At 34.5% G+C, this 24,082-nt stretch overlaps 1 protein-coding gene across 2 annotated transcripts; it reads right to left on the bottom strand.

The window, feature by feature from the left end:
* Positions 1–259: 259 nt before the first annotated feature.
* On the bottom strand, positions 260–21,573 carry LOC144976770 (ran-binding protein 9-like). Of its 2 annotated transcripts, none has more exons than XM_078921189.1 (12): positions 21,331–21,573; positions 16,770–16,881; positions 12,048–12,100; positions 10,912–11,103; positions 10,720–10,742; positions 10,231–10,332; positions 9,834–9,916; positions 6,678–6,790; positions 2,868–3,833; positions 2,301–2,455; positions 1,401–1,512; positions 260–514 (listed from the first exon to the last, which is right to left on the bottom strand). In XM_078921189.1, the coding sequence occupies exons 1-12, from the start codon at positions 21,512–21,514 to the stop codon at positions 384–386; spliced, it is 2,226 nt and encodes a 741-aa protein (XP_078777315.1). In that variant the 5' UTR covers positions 21,515–21,573; the 3' UTR covers positions 260–383. The 2 variants fall into 2 exon arrangements, with proteins under 2 accessions (XP_078777315.1, XP_078777316.1); XM_078921190.1 differs by having other exon boundaries at positions 10,912–11,079; positions 21,331–21,572.
* Positions 21,574–24,082: the final 2,509 nt, after the last annotated feature.

Raw genomic sequence — 24,082 nt, 5'->3', positions numbered from 1 at the left:
CCAAAAATGCAAAAATTAAGCTCTTTAACGGCTAACAATTTAATCCTCATTTCACAAAAAAAAAAAAAAAAAAAAAAGAAATTAAAAAATTAATAATAACAATATAAAAGTTGACCAAGACCTAAGACTTGGATCTGGTTTAAATTAACCAACAGATCTATTTACTAATTCACCAGCAGCAAATATGGATTCCCACTCAAAGCATATTGTCAGAGATTTGCCTGAGGAATTTAAAAACAAAAAAACTACATCTTCATGACAACTGCGCAATATTATTAACTCTTTATTTCTGCAAGACAACCTTCTGCATCATTAAAAACAACAACAAAAAAGCACAGACAAAAACAAACACGTATTCACACAAATATATACATCGGCCTTTGTTAATGAAGATATTCAGAGATGCTTGCAAAGGCACAAGATCCAATGCCCGACCTGGCCATGAGACGGACACATTGACTGGCCTGAGACAGGGCTAGTTCTAATGGCGGCTGCTTGGGAAGGCCTTTAGATTCTGAAAAACAGTGAAAAAAAAATGAAGTAAGCATCTCAAAATATAATAACTAATACACTATGAGCATACGTTGAGCTCACTGACAAGAGTACAGAAAAAACTCTCTTTAAATTAAAAAAAATTCTTTTAAAGTTTTAAAGAGAAATTCAAAGTGATATTATAAATCATAAGTGATATTAAATCCACAATTGTCGTCATCTTAACGTGTTGGCCCTTCATTGCATCACTCACATAATAAGGATGAGACAATACTAAAGAAATGCCAGAATTTCTCAGATGTAGTCAAAGCCACTTTAAAGGAAAATGTCAAGCTGGTGGAAAAAAAAATATATCCAGTTTGCCGTATTTGATCCCTAAAAAATCTATATGAGGCTTTGACTAAAGGTCATACACATTTAAAAAACACACACAAAAAACCCCCCAAAAAAACCACCACCTCACGCACACATCAACATGAAGTCATTCAAAGAATAATGGAAATGATCTAGCAAATTTCAGTTTCCTTAAGCTGAATGTTGATGAATGATGCCAGACCCTTCAGTCTTTGAATTATCTTTCAAAATTTAACCAAGAGAAACAGGTAAAAACTAAATCCTTCAAAATGATTGTATATTAATGCTGTCAGTAGTCGAAATGTTCAGAAAATGACATATTCAAAAACTTGTTGGACATGGATGGTAGGCATGCTGCTTTTTAGTTTTTTGTCTGGTATCTTTGAAGACAAAACCTTAAATAACATGTCAGAGGTGTGCAACAAAATTAAGCTGAAATCTAAACTATATTTGTTTCAAGACCCCACGCCCCCGCCTCCTATTTTTATTTTCCGCAACACCACAAACCAATAAAATATCTTAAAACAAATTATTGGTTTCAATCAAAGTCTTACCTAAAATAGCACTATTAAGGGCAGCACACACAGGTTCCCTCTTGACAGGTAATAACTGTGATCCTATGGGACTGTTCCAAGGGTCGGAGTAGGCGAGTAAACTAAAGGCATCCTGGGGACGAGCAAATGAATGAGAACATGAATTTCAAAGTGAAAGTGCTTCCAACTAGACAGGTTTCTGATAATGAAGGCAGAACTAAATGTTGACAAACACTGAGTCTATGTGCATGAGTAGTTGAATGTCTCAATTCATCAAATTTATCTCATATTTTTACAGACAGGTTTCAAACCATTTAATTAATGCTTCTTTATCACTAAAGACAGTATTCAAGCAATCTAAAACCAATAATTGAATTTCTGGCCAGTTTCCTACTATCATACTTCCCAGCACCCAAGTCCTTTCTAACAGTGTAGTCTTGGGAGAGACGAATAAAAACCTGAAAAAGTTTCTATGAAAAAAGATGCCAAGCAAAGAAGAAAATAAACCAAAAAACCCCCCCCAAAAAACAACTGGTTGCAACTACAGGTCAGACGTGAGATCACTACATCACAGAGGTTATCAGATAGTTGGGATGTATTGAAGCTTGATTTCTTCACAGAGGCATGTGTATCAACAGTGAATCCTTGCTTTGATGTACAAACATTAAACATGAAAGGACGAAAGCAAAGACTTGAATAACTCCCATTTACATTTTAAAAATATATTGAAGTGGCAAGACAGGTTGATGTTTTCTTTTATTTTTTCTTTCTGCTTTGTCTAAAAGTATTTCATACACGCGTTTCCAGATGTTTACCATGCACCCTAATTTTTCAGGTAGAAACCAATTGAAATTTTGACATGGGATTCTACACGATGAGATATTTGAAATGAAACAGACATCATCACTGTGCTACTCTCACCTGCAATGTTTTCTTGTTGGCTTCATTTTTGCCATAATCTTTTCGTAACCTTTGGCTCATCATCTTGAGATCCCGGCCAAATGCCAGCATCTTCTCTATGGCAACTTCATTACCACCACACATGAGTGGACGGTTGGATGGAGGTGCATCAACATCTGTGGAAAGGACATCACCTTTATCACTACTATCATTCCATGAAATAATTTTAAAAAACCCAAAAAACAATGACATTATATCGTTGAAATCATAAAAATACTACTTCTAAAAAAAACCCAAAAAAAAACAACTTTAATACTTGCCATTATGTCAAGGTTGATTTGGTGTTTATACTTGGGAGTTTCATGGTACAAGCAACATTTCTGAGCCATTTCAGAAACGCGTCATTTATCAACATTAGGATTTTATATGGACCTAGCCCATTTTTCAGTCCAGATAAAAAATAAATTATACATCAAATAATATGGGTGAACACAATAGCAGTAATCTCATTTTATTAGAATGTCATTTTAAAGCCCACACTACAATAGTATCTCCAACCCAAACTCCCATGAGAGCAGATTGCCTTACCCATATCCTCGTCCTCATCAATAGTGTGTGAATCTGTCCCCCCATTTGCAATAGGAGTTGTGCCATTGGTAATGGGTGATTTATCTGCTGACACCATATCAACATCATCTCCATCGGCATCCTGGATGTAGCGAGAAGGGAAGGCAGACTTGTTGGTGGTGAACTCGTTGATAGAGTTGGCATTGGAGGAATTCATAGAGCTCTCCCAGTTATCGTTATCAAGGCGATTGTTGTTGTTCAGACTGACGGCTGTAACAGAGTTACCGTTAACACTGTTGTTGCTATATAGGTGTTGTTGAGGGGAGGAGGTAGGAGGGAGATTGGATGTGGAGGAAGTGGACAAAGACAAGGCCTGGGTAGTGGTGACTGTGGCAGTGGTGGAGACGGATGACGAGGATGATGATGAAATCGACGGACTCTGCCTTCCCTGAGTTTTGCTATTACTGCTGTTACTATTACTACAAGGTCTGTTGGGACTGTTGCAGGCAGAATTTGTAGGGGTTGTGCGGGAAGAGGGTGACGTGTGGTGATGGTGATGTTGCTGCTGCTGCTGCTGTTGATGATGACTATGATGATGCTGTGATAATGAAGATGAAGGTGGTGTGCTGGATCTATGGTAAGGGTGAGGACTATGAGCAGGGCTGGATCGATTGCTGCCGGTTGAGTCACCACCACCGAAATGTGACTTTGGACTTCTCCCATGGCTGCTAGAGTTGGTGCTGTGTATATTGTTGCTGTATGTCACGGGGCCACTGCTGCTATTACAAATATTGCTAGAGGGAGAGATAGTTGTGGATGTTCTGGAACCACGCACTTCACTATCTGTACCATTAACCATCTCAACAAATTGACGACACTTTAGCATAAATAATAGGTCTGGTTTGGTCTCAAGCAAATGTGGATACAGTTTCTGAGTTGTCTCTATCGCCTCCCCCATTCGGCCTGCTAAGACTAGTTTTTGAATACCTGCAAGAAAAGGAATCAGAAATGCTATTACCAATAAAACATGTCCATGACATTGATATTCACGTCCAGCATATTTTTTCATAAAAATCGGTCTCCTCACCCCAAAAAAACACCTGAGAAAATGCATATCATTTCTTCGTCAATTTTCCCAGCATTCCAATTTTCAATTTACCCGATTGCCTTTACCGTCCTTGCTTTCTTACAAAATCAGCCACTGCCTAAAAGCCGGGTACTCATTCATTCCAAAACCAAGACGGTATGTAAAGTGCCTCACACAAGGACATAAAATCAGGGCCAGAGTATTGCATTCACTCTCATCTAAATGGCCTCTGACCACACTCAATACCGCTAGAATAATAACAACAATAATCATAATGATAATAATAATAATAAAAAAAAAGAAGAAGAAGAAGAAGAAGAAGAAGAAGAAGAAGAAGAAGAAGAAGAAGAAGAAGAAGAAGAAGAAGAAGAAGAAGAAGAAGAAGAAGACAATACCAATTATGGAGAGAACCATTGGAATTCAATTCTGAAATGAAGTACAGGATGATTGAATGGTGTGAATTATTAATTCATAGGTGCGAATTCAAATTCATGGTTTTAGAGGGGAAAAGTTGTTCCACCCAGACCAAGGGCAGAGCGCCATCCAAAAATTCTTCACAAGCAGGACACTCGTGATTCATTAAAAAAAAAAAAAAACAACAAACCCCAAACCAAAAATAAAACAAAAACTTTTTCATTGTCATCAACATAATATATAGTGAACAGAAAAAGAATTCAAAATTGGGACTGTTGATGTGTTGCTAGTGGTAGTAATGGTAGTAAAATGATGATGTGATGGCAATAGTGGTCGTGGTAGCAGAGATAATGATGACGATGGTATTTTAATTTGTGTTCAAATTTCTGGAAATCAAAATTGGAAAATAGCAGGTTTGAAGCAGGACCCTGGTTTCAATTCAATGGGAAACCGATATAAATAACGGGGAATTTCCCACCTATGTCGAATAAATGGCAAATAGTAAATAATATAAATTGTTGGGATAAAAGCCATTCTGTCTTCTGAAAATTGTGTGGATTGTTTGTCGAAAAATAGCAACATCCTGTTTATATGCATCGACAATCAGAGACATCAAGTAATTGGAATGCATAAAACTGTCAATGAACAATGGGTGTAATACAAATGGATCCTGCATTTGACGGTAGAAACCATATAAATGTGTTGTCTTAATATGTCTTTGGAGGGAAAATACAATCCACACTTTTATCTATAGCAGTTACATAGTAATGTAATTATGTGTTAAATTTTTTCTCTCTTTCTGTTGATGCTATATTCTATTAGTACTGTTTTAATATTGGTTGATTGGTTTCATGAGATTGCATTCTGTGCATTGATGTCTGCTCAATTTTTTTAGCACTTTGAGGTTTCGACGAAAGGCGCAATAGAAACGCAGGGTAGAGTCGGGGAAATTTGCCACTTCTCACACCCCTCTCTTTGCAAATAACCCATCTTACCTATTATTGGACGAGTCCAAGTATCGCATCATCACTTTGACGCTCTTTTCATCTATTGTTTTTAATCCACCAATCAGCATTTAGTACATTAATATCGTGACACAATCGTGTCATTCAACGCCATAGCGTGTCTGTCGTTCTGTGAGTCTGATTCGTCCGAAATCCAACACCCGCCATTCCAAATTCCTACTTTCACTCGTCATTTTAAGCGTTTTTTCAGCTTAGATCCTTACACTACAACCTGTTATTTTGATATTGTATGATTTAAACATTATTTTTGATGTTCCCATCATTCGCAATAGTTAAAAATATTCGTTTATTTTTTATTTGGGGGTCCCAATGATATCACTGCTTTCGGGGAAATTCGCCACTAGTATCTGGGAAATTCGCCGTTCTAATTGGGGACATTTGTCGCTCTGTTTTGTCTAAATATTATTAATTAAACGTTTAAAGAGGGCATTGATGATATTTTGACCGATAATTATTTATTAGACTGGTGATGCAGTGTCTCGGTAGCGTTCATAGTGCATAAAATTTACATAATGAGGATAGTAATGATTATTAGTAATTTAACTGACTTAATGAACTCTTTACTATAATGAAGCAGTTTTTTATATATTGGCAGAATAAAATGGTGAGAACTTCAAAGAAAATCCAAAATGGAAGCAAAAGATTAAGAGAAAAATAGGATAGGATGGTTCAGCAAAACACAAGAAAAGATATTTTGTCATGTATTCGCCTTCTATCATAGTATCATCTCGTCATTTATAAAACTTGCCATTGGTCATTGAATGTTTTTAGTTTTTTGCCATTGTAAATAAATAAAATATAGTAATTACTACAAATTAAATAAAATATAAACATGAGAAAACAAAATAATATCTAAAAAGTACATATAATTCATGATAAAAAAGTGTTAAAATCGAGCGACGAATTTCCCTGACAGTGGTGGCGAATTTCCCTTAACTATGGCGAATTTCCCAGACGAGCATAACAACTTTTAAATGCGAAAATAAAGTATTACGAATTGAAATACTGGAACAAGTATAATAAAATCTCATCACTGATTGGCTGATTGTCTTGATGACCAGTTTCTATTTTAAGAAAATTGACATCTTGAGACTGAAATAAGCGAAAGAAGTGGAGCGACCGCAGGGTGGCCAAGTTCCCCGACTCTACACTACTCAATATTGATTCTCAGTTTCTCTTGAAAAATTAAACCAAGATTGGTGAAATCCTGACCAAACTACAAAATAAAAAATAACAAAGAAAACGTAATTTTATTAATTTTTATATTATCTTATTTTCACTGTGAAATGTCTGGCGCATACTTACGCTGCCTGTTTCGTATAGACTCTATGCTTTCCATGATTGGTTCTCCTGTGGATTTAGAAAATGCTTCAGCAGCAGAGCAATATCCATGGTGGACGAGGTAGGTTGACACAATTCTATGGATTAAAAAAAAAAAGAAAAAGATTTCTATTATTGCAACTATTAAATATCATTTCGTACCTTGCAAGGAAAAGGAAGTAAGTAAACACACATATTATAGAAAATCAAACATCTATAGGTTTTTCAAAAGTAATTTTTAAAAAACCAAAACAAAGGAGACATGAAAAATTCTAAGAAAAAAAGAACTGAAGTAGACTGATCCCAAAAGCAATCTAACCATACATCAGGACTGAGACTACCCAATGTGTCAACTAGAACAATGGTATGCGATTCCTGACAAATCGACACTCAGTGGTTTACCACATGAATCCAAACAATTTCAAATGGGGAAAAAAATTTCTTCCATGGGGAAGAAAATGCCACAGGCTAAGATAAACTCGAATGGTTACAATAGAAACATAAAGAACCTAAAAATGACAAATATTAAGGAGATGATTCAAAAGGAAAAAAATATCATCTCTCATAAAAGATAAATCCCATAAAACTGTTTCCTGTTAGCAAATGACTCTGAAAAGGGGGCCAGGTAAAACCAAATGGTCTCATTCCAAAACAAAGACACATGGAAAGGACAAGTAATAATCGGGGAATAAAGAGATAGGCTTGTGGAATTGTGGGGAAAAAAAAAGAAAGAAAGACAAAAAAAGGACCAGTGTTCTCCCGCACGAAAGGGAATTCCATTTACAACATAATGAATTGAGTAGGAAAATAGGTCTTTTTCTGTAAATTTGATGCACCAAAAAAACAAAACAAAAAACAAAAAAAAAAAAAAAAAGACTTTAAACTATTTTCTATTGAGACAAGAAACGAAAGGGTGTAAGGTGTTAAACTTAGATAACAGGTAGTTTCTATCAAATACACCTAAAATCATTGAAGGTATATATTGTACTAAATATAAATACGGGATGTATCAATCAAATCGTCATTGGTTTCACATACAATCATATCAGTACAAACAAAAGAATGAAAGAGAGCATTAAAATGAAAGATTCTAAATAAGCTTTTTTTAAAATAGCGCAATATCCACTAAACATGCTCAAAATGCTTTACAAAAGGTCCCTGACCAACAGCAACATGTATCATATAGAACAAGACATGACACATGTCAGGCGATATTACAATTATTTCAGACAGACACTATGCTGTTAACGGCCAGGTACTCATTTTACACCTGAGTACAATGAGAGAATGTGAGTAAAGTCTTTTCCAAGGACTCAACTATGCACCAAGTGAGACTCGAACCCAAAACCTTCTGATCCAACAGCAAGTTTCATACCACAAGACCACATAACCAGACTATCGCAGACCTGCCAACCTTCCCAGAATGAAAAGTGTATTCTATGATCCTAAAAGTGTATTTTTTTTTGCAAAAAAAAGAGTGTATTTTGTCCGCATGTGTGGAAAATAAAAGTGCGCAAAATACAAAAATTTATATAAAAGCTAACATCAAACCCAAATCACAAATAAACTCTGATCTTCATCATTCAAACATTTGTTTGCAGCAATCACCAGTAATTACAAAATTATCAGTTTATCGAGAAACTAAAGCTTAATGACCATTTTAAATCAGTATAAGGCTCAGAAATTGCAATATCTAAGGATATTGCTTTCAAAACAGCAAAAGAAATGACCAAAAGACCCCAAATATGTTGGTAGTAGTGATGCTCCTGTAGAAGAGGAGATGCTGGTTGTAGCAATGGTGCTCTAGCGGTGGTGGTGATGGATGAAGTGATGTGGTGGTGGTGGTTAAGGCAGTGACAATGCTGTGATGGTGGTTGTAATTGTAACAGTGGTGATGGTTTGAGATGATGCTAATGTCCCAAAGGAAATTGTGATGGTAATATACATCTGCCAGCCCAGTTAATCAGTTGAAGGTTTTGAGATAAAATATTTGTGAGAGTGGTCTTCAATCTAATAGAGATGACAATTTGCAGCAGTAACAGGATAATTTCCATTATGTTATCAAATGATCCATGTCTCTCTCTCTCCCTTTTTAAAAAATAGCATTTACTACACCTCCTCCTACTACAACTACAACAATTCCTACAACCACTACTAGACTAGTACTATTACTACTACCACTACTACTTCTACTCCTACCACTATTACTACTACTACATACTAATACTATTACTGTTGGTCAAATGATGGGAAATTCACACATATCACAGACAAGTTAAATACTTCTAGAGGATTCAGTTTGAACCATTTAGTTCCTAAAGCTGCCCAGTTGGTAATGAAAAAAAAAAAAAAATCACTCATACAAAATAATAAATCTTAAAAAAAGATCATTAAATTTTTAAAAAACAAAATAGAGTAATTTTAGTAATTCACATGGAAATAATCCATTTATGTTTCAGCATATCAGCAATACAGTTTTTAATTGAAAGCTTCATTGCCAAGATGTTAGTTAAATTTAATTTTCACTTAAAATTTTCTATTTAACAAGTCGTAAAAGTTTAAATGTGGCCTGATGCCATTTAAGGTATAAAATAAGCTTAAATGCATAATTCTATGCAAATCCTCAAAAAGTTATGAGAAAAATATTGGTGAAAACCGGCAACATATAACTAACTGAAATGAAAACAATAGTATACTAACTGTGATGCATCATTCAGAAACATGGTCAACAAAAAACCAAAAAACACGGTCAACAATTGATGTATGACATGTCATTTTCAACATCATTCATGCTTGAGAAAAATAAAACAAATCAAAATATCACAACAACAAAAATCGTACTAAATCCTTTGGAATCTTATCCACGTATTTGAGTCCAAAAAAGTACTAAAAAAAGATTAATCGTACCGGTTGGCAGGTCTGCTATCGTATGTGCTAAAACCTTGATTTATCCAAAAATCACTGGTTACTTTCACTTATTTTATAAAATACGTTTAAAATATATAATGTGATAGATATTTCATATATCATTAAAGTGATTGCAATTTACAATAGTACAGGACATCAATGACAAAATGGTACCCCAAAAAAAAATGTCTGTTAGAGACTTGTGATGAGTGATATGACATACAAATAACTTACTTCTGTAAGGCAGATTGAAACTCTCCCTTCTTGTCTGACACACTAAATCTTTCAATGGCCTGTTTTGTCTTCATTCTCCATTCCTAAAACAAGCATTGAAAATAAATCAATTTTAAAGTTAAAAGAAATAATACAATGGAATTAACAAAAATTGTAAACAGCATTGTGTCTGCTAATTTGGTGGATAAAATGATTGTCCCGATATGTAAAATTTTCACCAATTGTAATCCAAATTTGACAATAATTACATAAAGTTAAACAAGCCAAATATATATAAATTTGCAGATTCGGACAACAGTATTAATAGTAAATCTAGAATACTACAGGCTTTCAAATATATTTTTAAAACTGACAATCCTAAAAATAAAGAAAGCTTGTATGTGACATCTCACTGTACCTTCATGTAATCCATAATATCAAACAGGAAAGGGGTTTGACCAAAGTTTGCCTCCACCACTTCTCCAGGAGTCTGAAGTCCAACAGTTGGGTAAAGATTTGCCTGAAATAATGTATATATGCATTAAGACCAAAAAAAAATTGTTGTAATTTATCTTACAAAATGCAAGGATAGAAAACGATTCAAACAAGTTAAAAGTAGGAAGGTACAGTTATTTTCAGAAAAGGAAAATCATTATTGGACTGATGATGTTTACTCCTACCACTTGGGTCATGAGAATAACAACAAATACATAGTAACACGTATGCTGAAAGTATTAATAATTTCATTTCCTTCTGATTCTGGTAGATGTGTGTGTGTGTGTGTGTGTGTGTGTATGTGTATGAAAAATGCATGCAAACCATCACTAAAGGTACTATGAAAATAAAATAGTGCCATGAGTGACAAAAGAGCCAAACCTTTAAAACTATTTCATATGAACGTACTCACCGGTAAATCTGTGAAAGCAACACCTGGAAGGAAGAAAGAAAAATAAATAAATAAATTAACAAAGTTGCAGTTAAAAATTTAATGAGAAAACAAAACAAACAAAACAACAAAAGAAAAAAAAGAAGTAATAGAAAAAATAGAAAACGAGGCTGGAAGCTTCAAATCTGACAACCTAGAAAAAATAAGACCCACCTAGACTCACTCCATTTTTGGTATAAAAGCATGTTTTGTCAATCAGATTGAGGCAGCATCCAATTGTGTCGCCAGTTGTGAATGTTGGTCCGTATGGTTGTCCAGCTCCAGAGGAACAGAATGAGTTCCCGTCATCGCCATGGTAGCCGTAAGCTTGTTTGTCCCAGCCTATAGAAAGAAACATTTCAACCCCTTGAAACATTTTATAGCACACTCATTGCTGGCAGTTGTTTACCAAAATTATAATATAAAATTGGCATTGGACTTTTGATTAAAAATAACAACAAGAAATAAATATTTTAAAAAGTAATGAAATATTTACAATATAATAATAATCATATAATTTTCTCTCTATAAAACATACACATTAATGGTAAATAAATTAATATAGAATTAAACAACCAAAGTCCAAAACCAATTTATCAATTTAATGAAAAGGATTGAAGGCATTTTATTCCTGAACAACTGATGGTAATGTTGCTGGGTTCAAATGTCAAAATCATGTGTAATAATTGGAAATAATATGTCAGTCACATTTTATATATCGGTTCGTAAAAAAATGAGAAATCTATTTTAACTGCAAGCATTAGTCATTCTATGTAAATCACACAGGATAACTTTGGGTCAATACTTCAATCATAGAAACAAAGCATTGACCAGCTGTGTACTTTTAACTTGAACTTGATTAATCCTTTTTTTTAAAATTATTAATCATATCAAGGAAGACTGGCACAAATTGTTAAGATTTTACCTCATACCAGACGTGCCTACTTTAAAATTTAAAAATTCATATTTAGGAATAAGGGTCATTATAGTTGACTTTATAGATCGACAATGATAATATAACACTTGAAAGTTATTAAAATTATGTACTTTGGCATCAACTTTCATTTTCAATTAGTTTTAATTACTTAGAAATGTTAATAAAATTCTGAAATTGGAGCCAAAATTTCGTCTTATACATTATAATAATTAATGAATGGGACATTTTATTTCTTTTTTTTTCCCAATAATCCACTGTGACTTACGGAAAATGGCCTTAACGGAGATAACATTCAAATAAGGGACTCCACTCTCTAAATGTAAAATGTACCCATAGACAATGAGTCATATATGTCCAATTTCAAAACCAGTACCTGGTAATCTGTTCATACTGACTCCTTGAGTTGACAGTCCAATACCCATGTACCTGGGGAAACATTATTTGTAAAATCAATTCTGAAGGAAATGCATGAAATACAAAATCAGAGATTCTAAAATGACGTAAGGAATCCAAGACATCCCAAATCTATTTATTCTTTCTCTTCTTTTAAATAATAAATGTGTTTGTATGTGTCTATTTGTGTATGTGATTGTAAGTGTGAGTGATATTTAGATTTAAAGTGTAACACTTGTAACTGTGAAGCGCACAGAGCAGACCTAGACATGGTTATGAGCTAAACAATTGCTAGGTATTCTGATCATTATAACGAACATTTTTATCCTGTTTGCTCATTATCTGATGAAATATAGATTTGCATCAAATGTTTGTTGCAAACCTGGACAAGACATAGACAAGGCTAAATATCATGAGATTTAATTTCCAGCATGCTTGCTTTGACCTTAACTCTAAATTGCCACGAATAGGTAATTGACCAAATTTGCTCAATTTTCATCAATATTTCAAACTTAATTTAGAGGGGTGAGACACGGTTTCAGGGTTCATAACTCTGTAAAAATTTATATTCAATCTCATTTGGGAATTTAAAAAAAATACAGAATAAACCCTTGCCCCATAATATTGTACAATTGGAAGAACTACTAGGCAACCTGAGTTGTCCTTCAAAATTAAATGTACTGTTTCATAGGAGAAAGATATGCGATAGTCTCCCTTCAAGAGCTCAGTCTACCCCATAGAGAATACAGGACTAGAGACGACAACAGGTAGGAAAACGTCATCAAAAGTGGCTAGTGAGAGGTCGAGCGACGCTATTTTCTTTTTTAACCAGGGACGCTGTGCGATTTATCAATCTCTATATGAATGACTTTGACTGAGCTCGATTAACCTTGATTTGTGGACGGAAAATAGAAAAAAAGGCCAGGTTTATGATGATAAACCAAATTAGACATATTAAACTACACTTTTATTTGTACATTTTAGACTAGGCTCCAATGATCGGGTTTATATTAATAACTTTAAAAAATATTATGAATAATTTATAACTCCCTTATTTGTGGGGCGATTTTGTCATTCGTGGTATCAATTTTATTGTAATAAAGAGATAGGAACTTGAGTTATTTTTTCTGATGCGAAATTATTACTTTGTAATTTTAGCACTAAGAAAAGTAATTGGTAAATAAATTTGGTACACCTCTTCGATCTACCGCCAACGTCCATTCGTGTAGAATTGTGAATGTCAATGTATTATGCTATTGTTACGCAAGGAATATAACACCTTTTTGAGTAGGCCTAAAAGCTAAAATCTAAAAGTAAAAAATATAATTCTGAGGAATTTGAAAGTCACATTGTTGAAATCAGCTTGAAAAAAGAAGAACATACTTATTTCAGAAAAATCGGTTGAAAACCAACTGTTTTACGAATAAATTTGATTTAAAAAATTGCTTTTGTTTATTTTAGCTTGTTTTAGCAACGTTTTTATTTATCGGCCGATTTTCTTGATTTTTATATCATTCTTTATATCCCAATGAGACAAAATCAGTGATGTACTTTGTTTGTTTCAAATGTAACTAGAACATAATTTGGCTTTTTTACCTATCAACCGTGCCTGGATAATATATTCAGCAATGTGGTGATTGTGACCCAACTATACCATGAGCGTCTTCCAGTGTTTCAACAATGGTTCAGTTCATTGTTGACGGCTGTTTAGCCATGAGTGACCGAAGAAAACGAAAAGGTGACTGCAGACATCAAGGGGTAGGCTTATATCATCAAAGGATGTCTACATGATTGACATGGCCATATAGGGAACTCATTATCTACTCCCCCATAAAGAATCTGAACACGAGAGGGTTAAATACGATGGCGGCGATTAGCCACTAAAAAGTGGCTGTTGTCTGGTCTGCTCCTAATAGTCTGTGGTCTACCCTAAGTGCATGTTCCAGACTTGAAAATGTTTTTCTTTATGAAAAGTGTTTGTGTTTTTTTTTTTATCATAGAGAAGAAGAATACATGAGCCTGTGCCAGGAGCTGGACACCAAAAAGCATGCCATTATTCTACCACATAATGACATATCTTTTTTATCTTATATCCGATTCATTTTTTCAGCAAGGATTTCATCAAATAGCGATGTTACAGTCAAAAGCATAACATTACATAATTATACTGTAATAAAATTACAAAGCTCATTTCTCCAATCATATCTAATTATGGCTCATTTTAATAATGACATTTATCATATTAATGCGTTCCAATTCGTTTAGCTTAAATATATAATGTAAATGTTGCTGCTCGAAGCTCGAAGAAATAAATAATAATGTGAAATAATCTGATCTGTTTTTTTTGTAATTATATTGAAGCTTACAGTCAATTTCACATTATTATTTACTTATTTATATAGAACATTACATATTTTTGATTAGATTTTTAAAAATAGGCCCACTCGAGAACTTAAAAAAAAAAGAAAATTCACCAGTAAAGCGATCAATTCAGAGTTTACATTGACTAAATGGTGTGATTTTTTATTTGTATAATTAATTGATATGTGATAGTAAATAGAATGAGTTCAGGCATTTAATGTATCTGTGTAACATTATCATATGATTACTTTGTTTACTTGAATGCAACGATAAAAATAAAATTAGAAAAAAAAAGTCTCTATCATAGAATCATAGCTATTATATTAGTTTATTAAGCATATATGTTAATTGTCAAAATCAATGAAAACTGCAATGTTCAACTATAGACTATTGTTTTATCGAAGTGGAGATAAAATTAACTGATTCATAATTGAAGCACACCATCAGAACTATGCAGCTAGAGGTGCCTAAGTCAGCTAGTCAAAATAGAAAGAAAATATAGTTTGTAAATGTGATTCATAAAACAATTTTTAAAATAAAACAAAAATGATTTGGCCACCCATCTTCTTCAGGAGACAATACGCTTATAAAATTATAAAAAATGATGAAATTAAATAATTATTGATAAAACTTTGCATAGTCTCTATAATTTTTCAAAGAGACGTAACCACCTCATGTCAATAAAAACAAAGACAGAGAAACACAGGAAATCCTTCGTCCCTCAAGGTGTGCAGTCATATAATTCTTATCTATAACTACTTAAAAGCTATTCTTTAATGTATACAATTAGGTTTGATTGCTTTATCTTAATCTTAATTTTACATTGCATGCCACTTAGTTGTGTATTTTGACATTACTAATTTATTTATTTAATTAATTATTCATTCATTTTATATACCCTATTATCTGTATAAATGTATACTGTTGTATGTTGCCATTTGAAGGCCTTGTAATCACATTATTTGTATCTAGACAGTCTAGATTTATAACCCCAACATGTCTGTTCACTATTATTATTAAAAAGGAAATATATACACAGGGCTATACACTTTGTATTGTGGTTGCTATACAAGTATGAGAACTTCTTTTCTCTTGCTTGTCTATCGTATTAATAATCACATGATTGCAATCCAATCTGAAATCTGTATCAACACAAAATTGCAATCACCTTGTCACTTATTTTGTTTTTGTTAGTTTTTTTAAGGTTTTACGGCTTGCGACACATTTAGGCCATGTCAGCACAGGAAAAATAAGAAAATGGAATAGTCAAAATATTCTAGATTTACAATCAAAGCACCCAAGAAAAAGTAAGACAAAGGGGAATTGGTTCAAATAAGGTAACAGGTGTAGATTCCAAGAGCATACCATCAATGTACTTAGTTTGAGATCAGTCTCATCCAGACGCCAGCACAGGATCTCACTAAGAGGAACACACTCAAATGTTTACTGAAAACATAACTATCAATACATAATGGATGATTTACAGGGAAAAAAAAGTATCATCTCAGAAACGATAACTATACATTTGACATTAGTTTCCAGTCAAGGACTCCAGCCAGGGTTGGGACAAAACTAAGTAATCCCATTCCAAGACAAAGACAGAAAGCAACTCGGAAAAGGTCACAGATGTAGATTCCAAGAGCATACCATCAATGAACTTAGTTTGAGATCACCTTACAGTCTCATCCAGACGCCAGCACAGGATCTCACTAAGAGGAACACACTCAAATGTTTACTGAATACATAACTATCAATACATAATAGATGATTTACAGGGAAAAAAAAGTATCATCTCCGAAACGATAACTATACATTTGACATTAGTTCCCAGTCAAGGACTCCAGCCAGGGTTGGGACAAAACCAAGTAATCCCATTCCAAGACAAAGACAGAAAGCAACTCGGAAAACAGATATAAGGGGATAGAAGACACAGCGTGACCTCCTACCTACCATGGGAGATCAAAGGACCCCGCCCAGACCTTGTCACTTTAAAATGCCTTAGAACACACATGTAGTGGTATATCAAAATTGATAAAACATGTATTTGTGGGTCAAACAATAACCTTTAGACTAGTTCTCCTCAAAAATATTGGTAGATATATAAGAATCTGGAAGAAAGATATCTAAATTAGGGCAATAAAAAAAATGGTATATATACAATCCAAAGCTGAATAAGAGAAAAATATGTTGTTAGGGTAAGGGACTAACACTGTTCTCTTATGAATTAAAAACTTAAAATTGAGAAGAAATAAAATCAATTGTAAAAGAGTTCAGCATTCCAAATAAAGAGAAAAATATAGAAAAATGTTTTACCCAAAATTCATGACAAATGTCTACTTACCCATCTCTTCCTTTGCTGATGACCTTGACCTCGAAATAATAAATGCCACAAGAGGCAGGGATGGGATGAGTTGCTCTCACACTGGCTGCATCTTTATGACTTTTGCCGGTGCCTATAATTGGAATAAAAATCCAATGTGAGTGTGAGCATGACCAATATATGGGTGCCAGTGAAAAAGAATTCCAGCCCTGAAAACATGAAAATCTCTGAAATGTAGAAGTGGTATGGATGTTGTTGTAGCAATGGTGGTAGGGTTGGTGATGTGGTAGTGGTTATTGTAGTAGTAGTGGTGGTAGGGATGGTGATGTGGCGGTGGTTGTAGTGGTGGTGGTAGGGATGGTGATTGTAATATTGGTGGTTGTGACCACTATGACGTGGTGATTATTGTAAGGAATATGAAAATGATGTGGTAGAGGTTGTAGTAGCACTGGTTGCAATAATCATGATGTGGAGGGTGGTGGTTGTAATAGTTTGGCAGTGACAGTGACAATGAATTGGTAGTGGTGATGGTGGTAGTTATAATGGTACTCGTTGTGGTGGTGGTGGTTGTAGAAGTGGTGGTGGTGATAATGATGTGCTGGCTGTGGTGGTGGTAATGATGATGATAATGCTGTGGCAGTGGTGGTTGTAGTAGTGGTGGCAATGTCAATGATGATGAATTGGTGGTGGTTGTGGTTGCAATTGTGATGGTAGTGATGATGATGATGATGATGATATAGTGGTGGTGGTGGTTCTGTAGTAATGGTGGTATGGATAATGATGTGGTAGTGGTGATGGTGGTGGTACTGATGATGATGATGATGATGATGATGATGTTTGGTTGTAGTGTGGTGACCTCGCAAAATTCAAGGGGTTCTCAAGGAGCTTTCTCCTAAAATGAAATTCAAAGAGTTTTCAAGATTTGATCAATATCATAATCAAGGAGTCCTTGAATGTAAGGAGGCCACGGGAACCCTGACAAAATGCGGACTCACTGCTTGCAAAATTTGTAATGATATTGTAATAACGTCTAATAATAACCACATTATCTTGGCTTAATTCAGCTTCCATTCATCGTATTCTTTTACAAGAGACATTTTCTATAACAGTGCATATGATGAGCATTTCATCTTAGAGAAGTAGAATAATATGAAACAGAATGCTTTCCCCTCTTCAGCCTCTCTCAAAGTGCATTGAGCAGAGAATATTTTTGCTATTCCACAAAGCTGCACTTAAAAATACAAACGGTTGCCTTCCCGCCCTTCAATCCTACATTGCTGCATGTGCTCAATAATTTACTGGTCCTCTGTGCTGTTGGATACAAAAAGCAAGCAGAAACTGGGCTGTGGTTAAAAAAGCACTTCTTAGATTCTTAGTCTTAGTCATCAGGATTGGGACTTCAAATATCATGACTACATTGCCCATTCCTACCAATTGGTGGTGATCACTGGCAACTGTTTGGGTGAGATTTGTTTATACAGTATGGTCTTCAAGCTGAAGCAATTGGGTTTGCATTCCACTTGCTGTACATTGTCATTGAGGTCTTGAGCAAATCATCTGGCCCTAGTTCACCCTCCCCTCTGCATGCGCAAACACATTGGAGTTTGAGTCCGAATAGCCACGGGAAACTATTCAGACTCGAATCCCAATTGCTACTTCACAATTCAATATATAACATAACATGTGGTATAGGGCAAAATAGGATAAGATCCTTTGAATGCCCTTAATATTAATTAGTAATGCCATAAATCTATTGATTAAATATTACAATAACGATACACGTGGTAAAGATAGTATTTCAACTTAAATGTACTCATGTGGTGTACAAACATATATCTTTAACCGTGACATGCAAAGCGCACACACAACCACACACACAAAACATACACACACATACACACGCGTATAGAAGATAACCATAATAATATAATAATGCATAATATATACATACAAGATTGAAAGCCATGTCAACAGCAGAGCAAACAAGTATTATTCGTCATATATAAATCTCCCATCATATAATTCCCTGTCTACTAACACCTTGAAATAATCCATAGATTTTGCATTCTTTGTTTCAAATTTCAAACTGTTCCATTTCTGAACAATACGAATACCGAACCAGTTTTGTCTTATGTTTGTTTTGCATCTAGAGACAAAAATCTTAAACTTGTCCCCTCTAGTAAAAGTAATATTAGAATATGAAAAAAAATCAGAAAAGTCTATCCTATCCAGACCATGTACCAATCTATAAACCTGAATTAAATCCCCACGAATTCTTCTATATTTCAAACTGGGTAAGTCAAGAAATTCTAACCTTTCCTTATAAGATAAATACTGTATTGTATAAATTTTTTTGGTAGCTCTCCTCTGTACACTTTCAATACTAATAGATTGTCTTTTATATAATGGGCTCCAGATGCAATTTCCGTATTCTAGAATTGGTCGAACGAGCGATTTATACAAATATAAAAATGTGGTTTTATCAAGACTTATAAAGGTTCTATATATTATTCCCATCATTTTGTTTGCACGGCTTACACAATTATCAATATGTAAATCAAAATTCAAATGTGAATCAAAAGTAACTCCCACATCCTTTTCATAAGGCACAACGGAAAGTAGATTTGACATAGAAGTATCGGTAAAATAATTATGACATGGATTATTTTTTCCTATATGTAATACTTTACATTTCGAAACCTTAAAATCCAAATGCCATGTTGTTGACCATTTGAAAAGTGAAAATATATCATTTTGTAGAATGTTATGATGTTCAGTTGTACTATAGATCTTTGTATCGTCTGCAAACAGTTTGCAGGCTGAATTTATGCCACATGGTAAATCATTTATATATAAAAGAATAAAAGTGGTCCCAATAAGCTTCCTTGGGTACACCGCTAATTACATTCTTAAAATCCGACCCCACACCATTGACAATGACCCTTTGTATTCGATTATTAATAAAGTCTTTAATCCAGTTAAAGATATTCCCTTTAAATCCATATGTTTTTAGTTTAATGAATAATCTCTCATGAGGTACAGAATCAAAAGCCTTGCGGAAATCAAGATAAACAACATCAATGCATTGATCACGATCAATTAACTTGGTAAAATCCTCCATCACCTGTAAAAGTTGAGTAATGCATGATCTCTTTGATCTAAAACCATGCTGGTTATCGTTTAGCATCGTATGACTTTCAAGAAAGTCCATTATTCGGTCTTTCAAGATAGACTCCATAACCTTACAGAGTATGCATGTTAAGCTGATGGGCCTATAGTTTGCAGCATCTAGTTTGCTTCCCTTTTTATGAATGGCAGTAACATTGGCTTGTTTCCATTCAATGGGTAAGGTACCAGATTCAAGAGACTTATATATATTGTTGATAGCGGCTGTGATATTTCAAAGGCCACCTCTTTCAGTAAACGGGGATGAAGGGAATCGGGTCCCATGCTTTTAGTCACGTCTAAATTCAACAATTTTGCAAGTATGTCTTCTTGTGTAATATAAAAATCGGGGACGTTTAATTGATTTGTAACATTGAACGTTGGTATATTTGTAGTGTCTTCTTGAACAAACACAGATGAAAAATAATTATTTAAAACATTAGCTATATCTATATCCGAAGTAACCTTGGTACCATCATCTTTCAGTAAAACACTAACACCTGGTTTTCTTTTCAACTTTCTGTTTACGTATCTCCAAAAGCCTTTCGGACTACTCTTACATTCGTGTGCCAATGTACATTCATACGTTTTCACAGCATTTTGAATCGTGTGTTTGGTATTATTTCTAACCTTGACATAATTATGAAAATTATCTGTTGTAGGATACTTTTTGAATTTCTTATACAATTTATGTTTCTTATTAATTGTACGTTTAACGTTTTTTGTCAACCAAAGGCAAATAATTCAAATTTAGTGAAATTGAAACATTTTTCAGCCTTTAAAAATAACATAACTTTTCTTCTCCTTATCTGATTTTCAAAATTTTGGTATCATTAGGATCGTGTTGAAAAGCACGTTATAATGATGATATAGGTTTCATTGCATTGAGCTCAAACCAATTTGAATTTTTTACCAACAAAGTACAAAGTACCTTCAACTTCAGCAGTTCGCAGTCCACCAACTCACCAACAATAACAAGTCAAGTCAAGTGCAACAATCCTAGTCTATAATCGCCTAATCTAAAAGAAAAAGTTAAAAAAAAGGGGGCTCCGTCTCAAGAGTTTAAATAAAATTCGAAATACTTAAAAAAATATCCAAAGTCTTCAGACTTGGACTTAGCCAAATTACGTCAGTGTCAGTAACCACTGACACTACGTCTCCCAGTCCAAGGAAAAAAAATACAGCTCACTCTGTACTCGGTTCAGTTCAGGCACCCAAACTCGCTACCATAACTCCTGCTGATCACAATCGACGAACTCTAACAAAATAACATTTCACCTACTGACAATGCAGTTACGTTCTTGAAAATTGTCTTTCTTCGCTGTCAATGATGGAGCTCTGCTAAAAATAGATCTAATCACGATCCCTTTCCCACACCAAATTATGTCAACCAACAAACAACAAAGGCAGTGGTTACCTTTGTAGTGGACTCGCAGGTTATTCTGGGACAATCCAATAAAGCTGAATTTGTCTTTTGGACTCCAAGTTCTGGGCAAAGGTGTTTCCTCTTCGTCAACAGCTGGATAAAGTAATTTCAGCCTGTCTGGGTTATCCTCACTCGAATTTGATGTTTCACTTTGAGATGAAGTTTCCGTCGCCATTTTTGTTTCTCCTCAGCTGTGAAAACAAACCCGGATGTGACGGAATACCTCATCCTCAATATTTTGGGAGAAGAACTCGCTCATTGGTTCTGGTGAGAATCAATGGCCAATCATCGCACAAGCAATAAAAAGTGATGCCGTATAAAATATCTTTACACAAGAATTTATACAGTTAGCCTCCGGAATAGAAGACGGATGAAAGGAAAAGCGACACCGTGCGCTTCAAAATGACGGACAATGTGAAAATTGGGGGCTCTGAATTAGCAAATTTAAACGTGCTCACAAGTTTGAGACTCCACTGTGGATCGGACTGTAAGACGAAAAATTGACAATTTTTTTCCTCTTCAGATAATTATCCCATCGCGCCTGAGTAGTGAGTAGAAATCGCCCTTTAATAACTTTTCCGGAATCTGATTTATATTTGGATGACAAAATTTTCAATTTCGTACGCTGAGTGCATTCAATTTCCAATTCGATCCGTCTTCCCTCCCCCAACACACACACACACACACACACACACATACACACACATTTGACCTTACCTCACTTACCTCTTGTTTTATCATAACAAAGTCAGTGAATCTCACTCGTTTTAGTTGCCGAACCGTACAGGAATCGAACACGGACGTTTTATCTCGGAATTAAAATTTCTTTCAATTTTCTACCAACAAAGTGAAACAACACACGGAGTTTCCTTCTTTATTATAGATGGTTCGAAGATGACGTCACTCACGTCTTTGCTATTGTTTTTTGCCATCCGCGTTTATGAGTAATGCTCACTAAACTGTATTAACCTGACTATAAACGTTCATGGATACACACAGTTTTGCGTGTTGGTCCGTAATACTTCCGGATGGCAATGTTATAAGCTTCTTAGCCAAGCGCATACTATCTATTGTTTTTAGAACACCTTTGGATGACCAGTTCTCACTAAATATATGTTTGAATGACATAAACATTTTAGATAACACGTAGTTCAAACGAATGACCTCTTGCTTTAACAAAAGCTGTTGAATACAAAGGTTAACGTAATACCGTTTTGAGACGGTTGGTCACATTTTTGTATTACTGAATTCATCTTACCATTCGCTGTCTTGTGATCATTGTCGACGTGTTTTGTAAATTGTTATTTTTGGAGATCGGTCGGGCGACGAGAAACCAAAGGATATTTTGTCCAGCCGACGTATACATTTTTGCAGGTCTGATACCCGAACGCAAGTATGGGATTGATTTAACATTGATGTGATGGACATTGTTTTTTTATTTTTTATTTCATTGTTTTTTGTTTTTGTTTTTTTGTTTCAGAATAATACAGTTACAACAATGAGCACTTAACAATTTAGGTTGAATTCCAACCAATCAAAATAATGGACCCTCTCGATTTTTGAACATTTTCCAGAATTTTTAGAAAATAAATAAATTAAAAATGCGTGACGTTACCAAATATAAAAGTATAACTATGCATCAATACATCAAAACATGTAATAAATTCTCACAAACTGGAAGGCCAGTTGCTCTGGCTGGGAGGCATGTATTACATATAGCCATGCCACCCCCTCCCCCTTATATATAAGCATTAACTACCCTTTTTTAAAACCGTAACATTGTACATCTGGCAGACACGTTTACGTTGCTTATGTTTAACATATTAAATTTGATCAGTACTCCGGATCTGGAAGGCCTACATGAATCATGTTCCCTACTGAAGATGACGACGGGCCTTTCGGATATCAAGAGAAAATGTGAGTCATCGGATCGGCGTGCACAATTCATTATCGTCTCAGTGTTTGTAATGGACATCTTTAAAAAATAACGTAAAATATTATTGTCCACACCAGCAATGTTTAACTCGGCCCATAACTGGAATCGGATGTCAGACCTGCATATAATATGTACACGTCGGTCGGGATGAATCCGGACCATGAAAAGTGAATTAACTCACTCTATCCTAGAGATATTTGTTACTTTTCAAAATGGGAAAATGTGTATTTAAAAAATGAGCATGTGCATAGATAGTTTCATTCAACTACCATTAATATACAAAAACTAGAAACATTAACTTTGATACAACGCTTATGCTTGTCTCAGAAAAATGTAATAAATAGGCATGGGGCAAAAGTAACCTGGATCAACTACGGATATAGTCGGTGTTAGGGTTGAGTGAGTTAAGAATAAAATGTTAAGATATGCGAACCCCAAGATGCATACATATTTGTGGCCATAACTTCAGTTTTCAGCATCTAGTTCACCCCGGCATATTACCGCTTGGATAAGATGGGTCACAAATGACGCATCGTTATCTAGCCTCTTATTCCGGACTCCATACCATCATTTAAGCGACATACTGAGTGCCATCAATAGAAAAAGGCCCAACACACGACGTAAGGTACCCGCCTTGCATTATATATATATATATATATATATATATATATATATATATATATATATATTATATATAAAAATAAATTAAAAAAAAAAAAAAACAAAAAAAACAAAAAAAAAAAAAAACAACAAAAAAAAAAAAAACAACAACAAAACAAAACAAAACAAAACAAAAAAAAAAAAAAA

This window comes from Berghia stephanieae, chromosome 7 (assembly GCF_034508935.2).
Source record: "Berghia stephanieae isolate SIO BIC M18660-M18661 chromosome 7, UCSD_Bste_1.3, whole genome shotgun sequence".
NCBI lineage: Eukaryota > Metazoa > Mollusca > Gastropoda > Nudibranchia > Aeolidiidae > Berghia > Berghia stephanieae.
The sequence above is the reverse complement of the archived record's forward strand: the minus strand, read 5'-3'. Positions and strand labels throughout refer to the sequence as shown.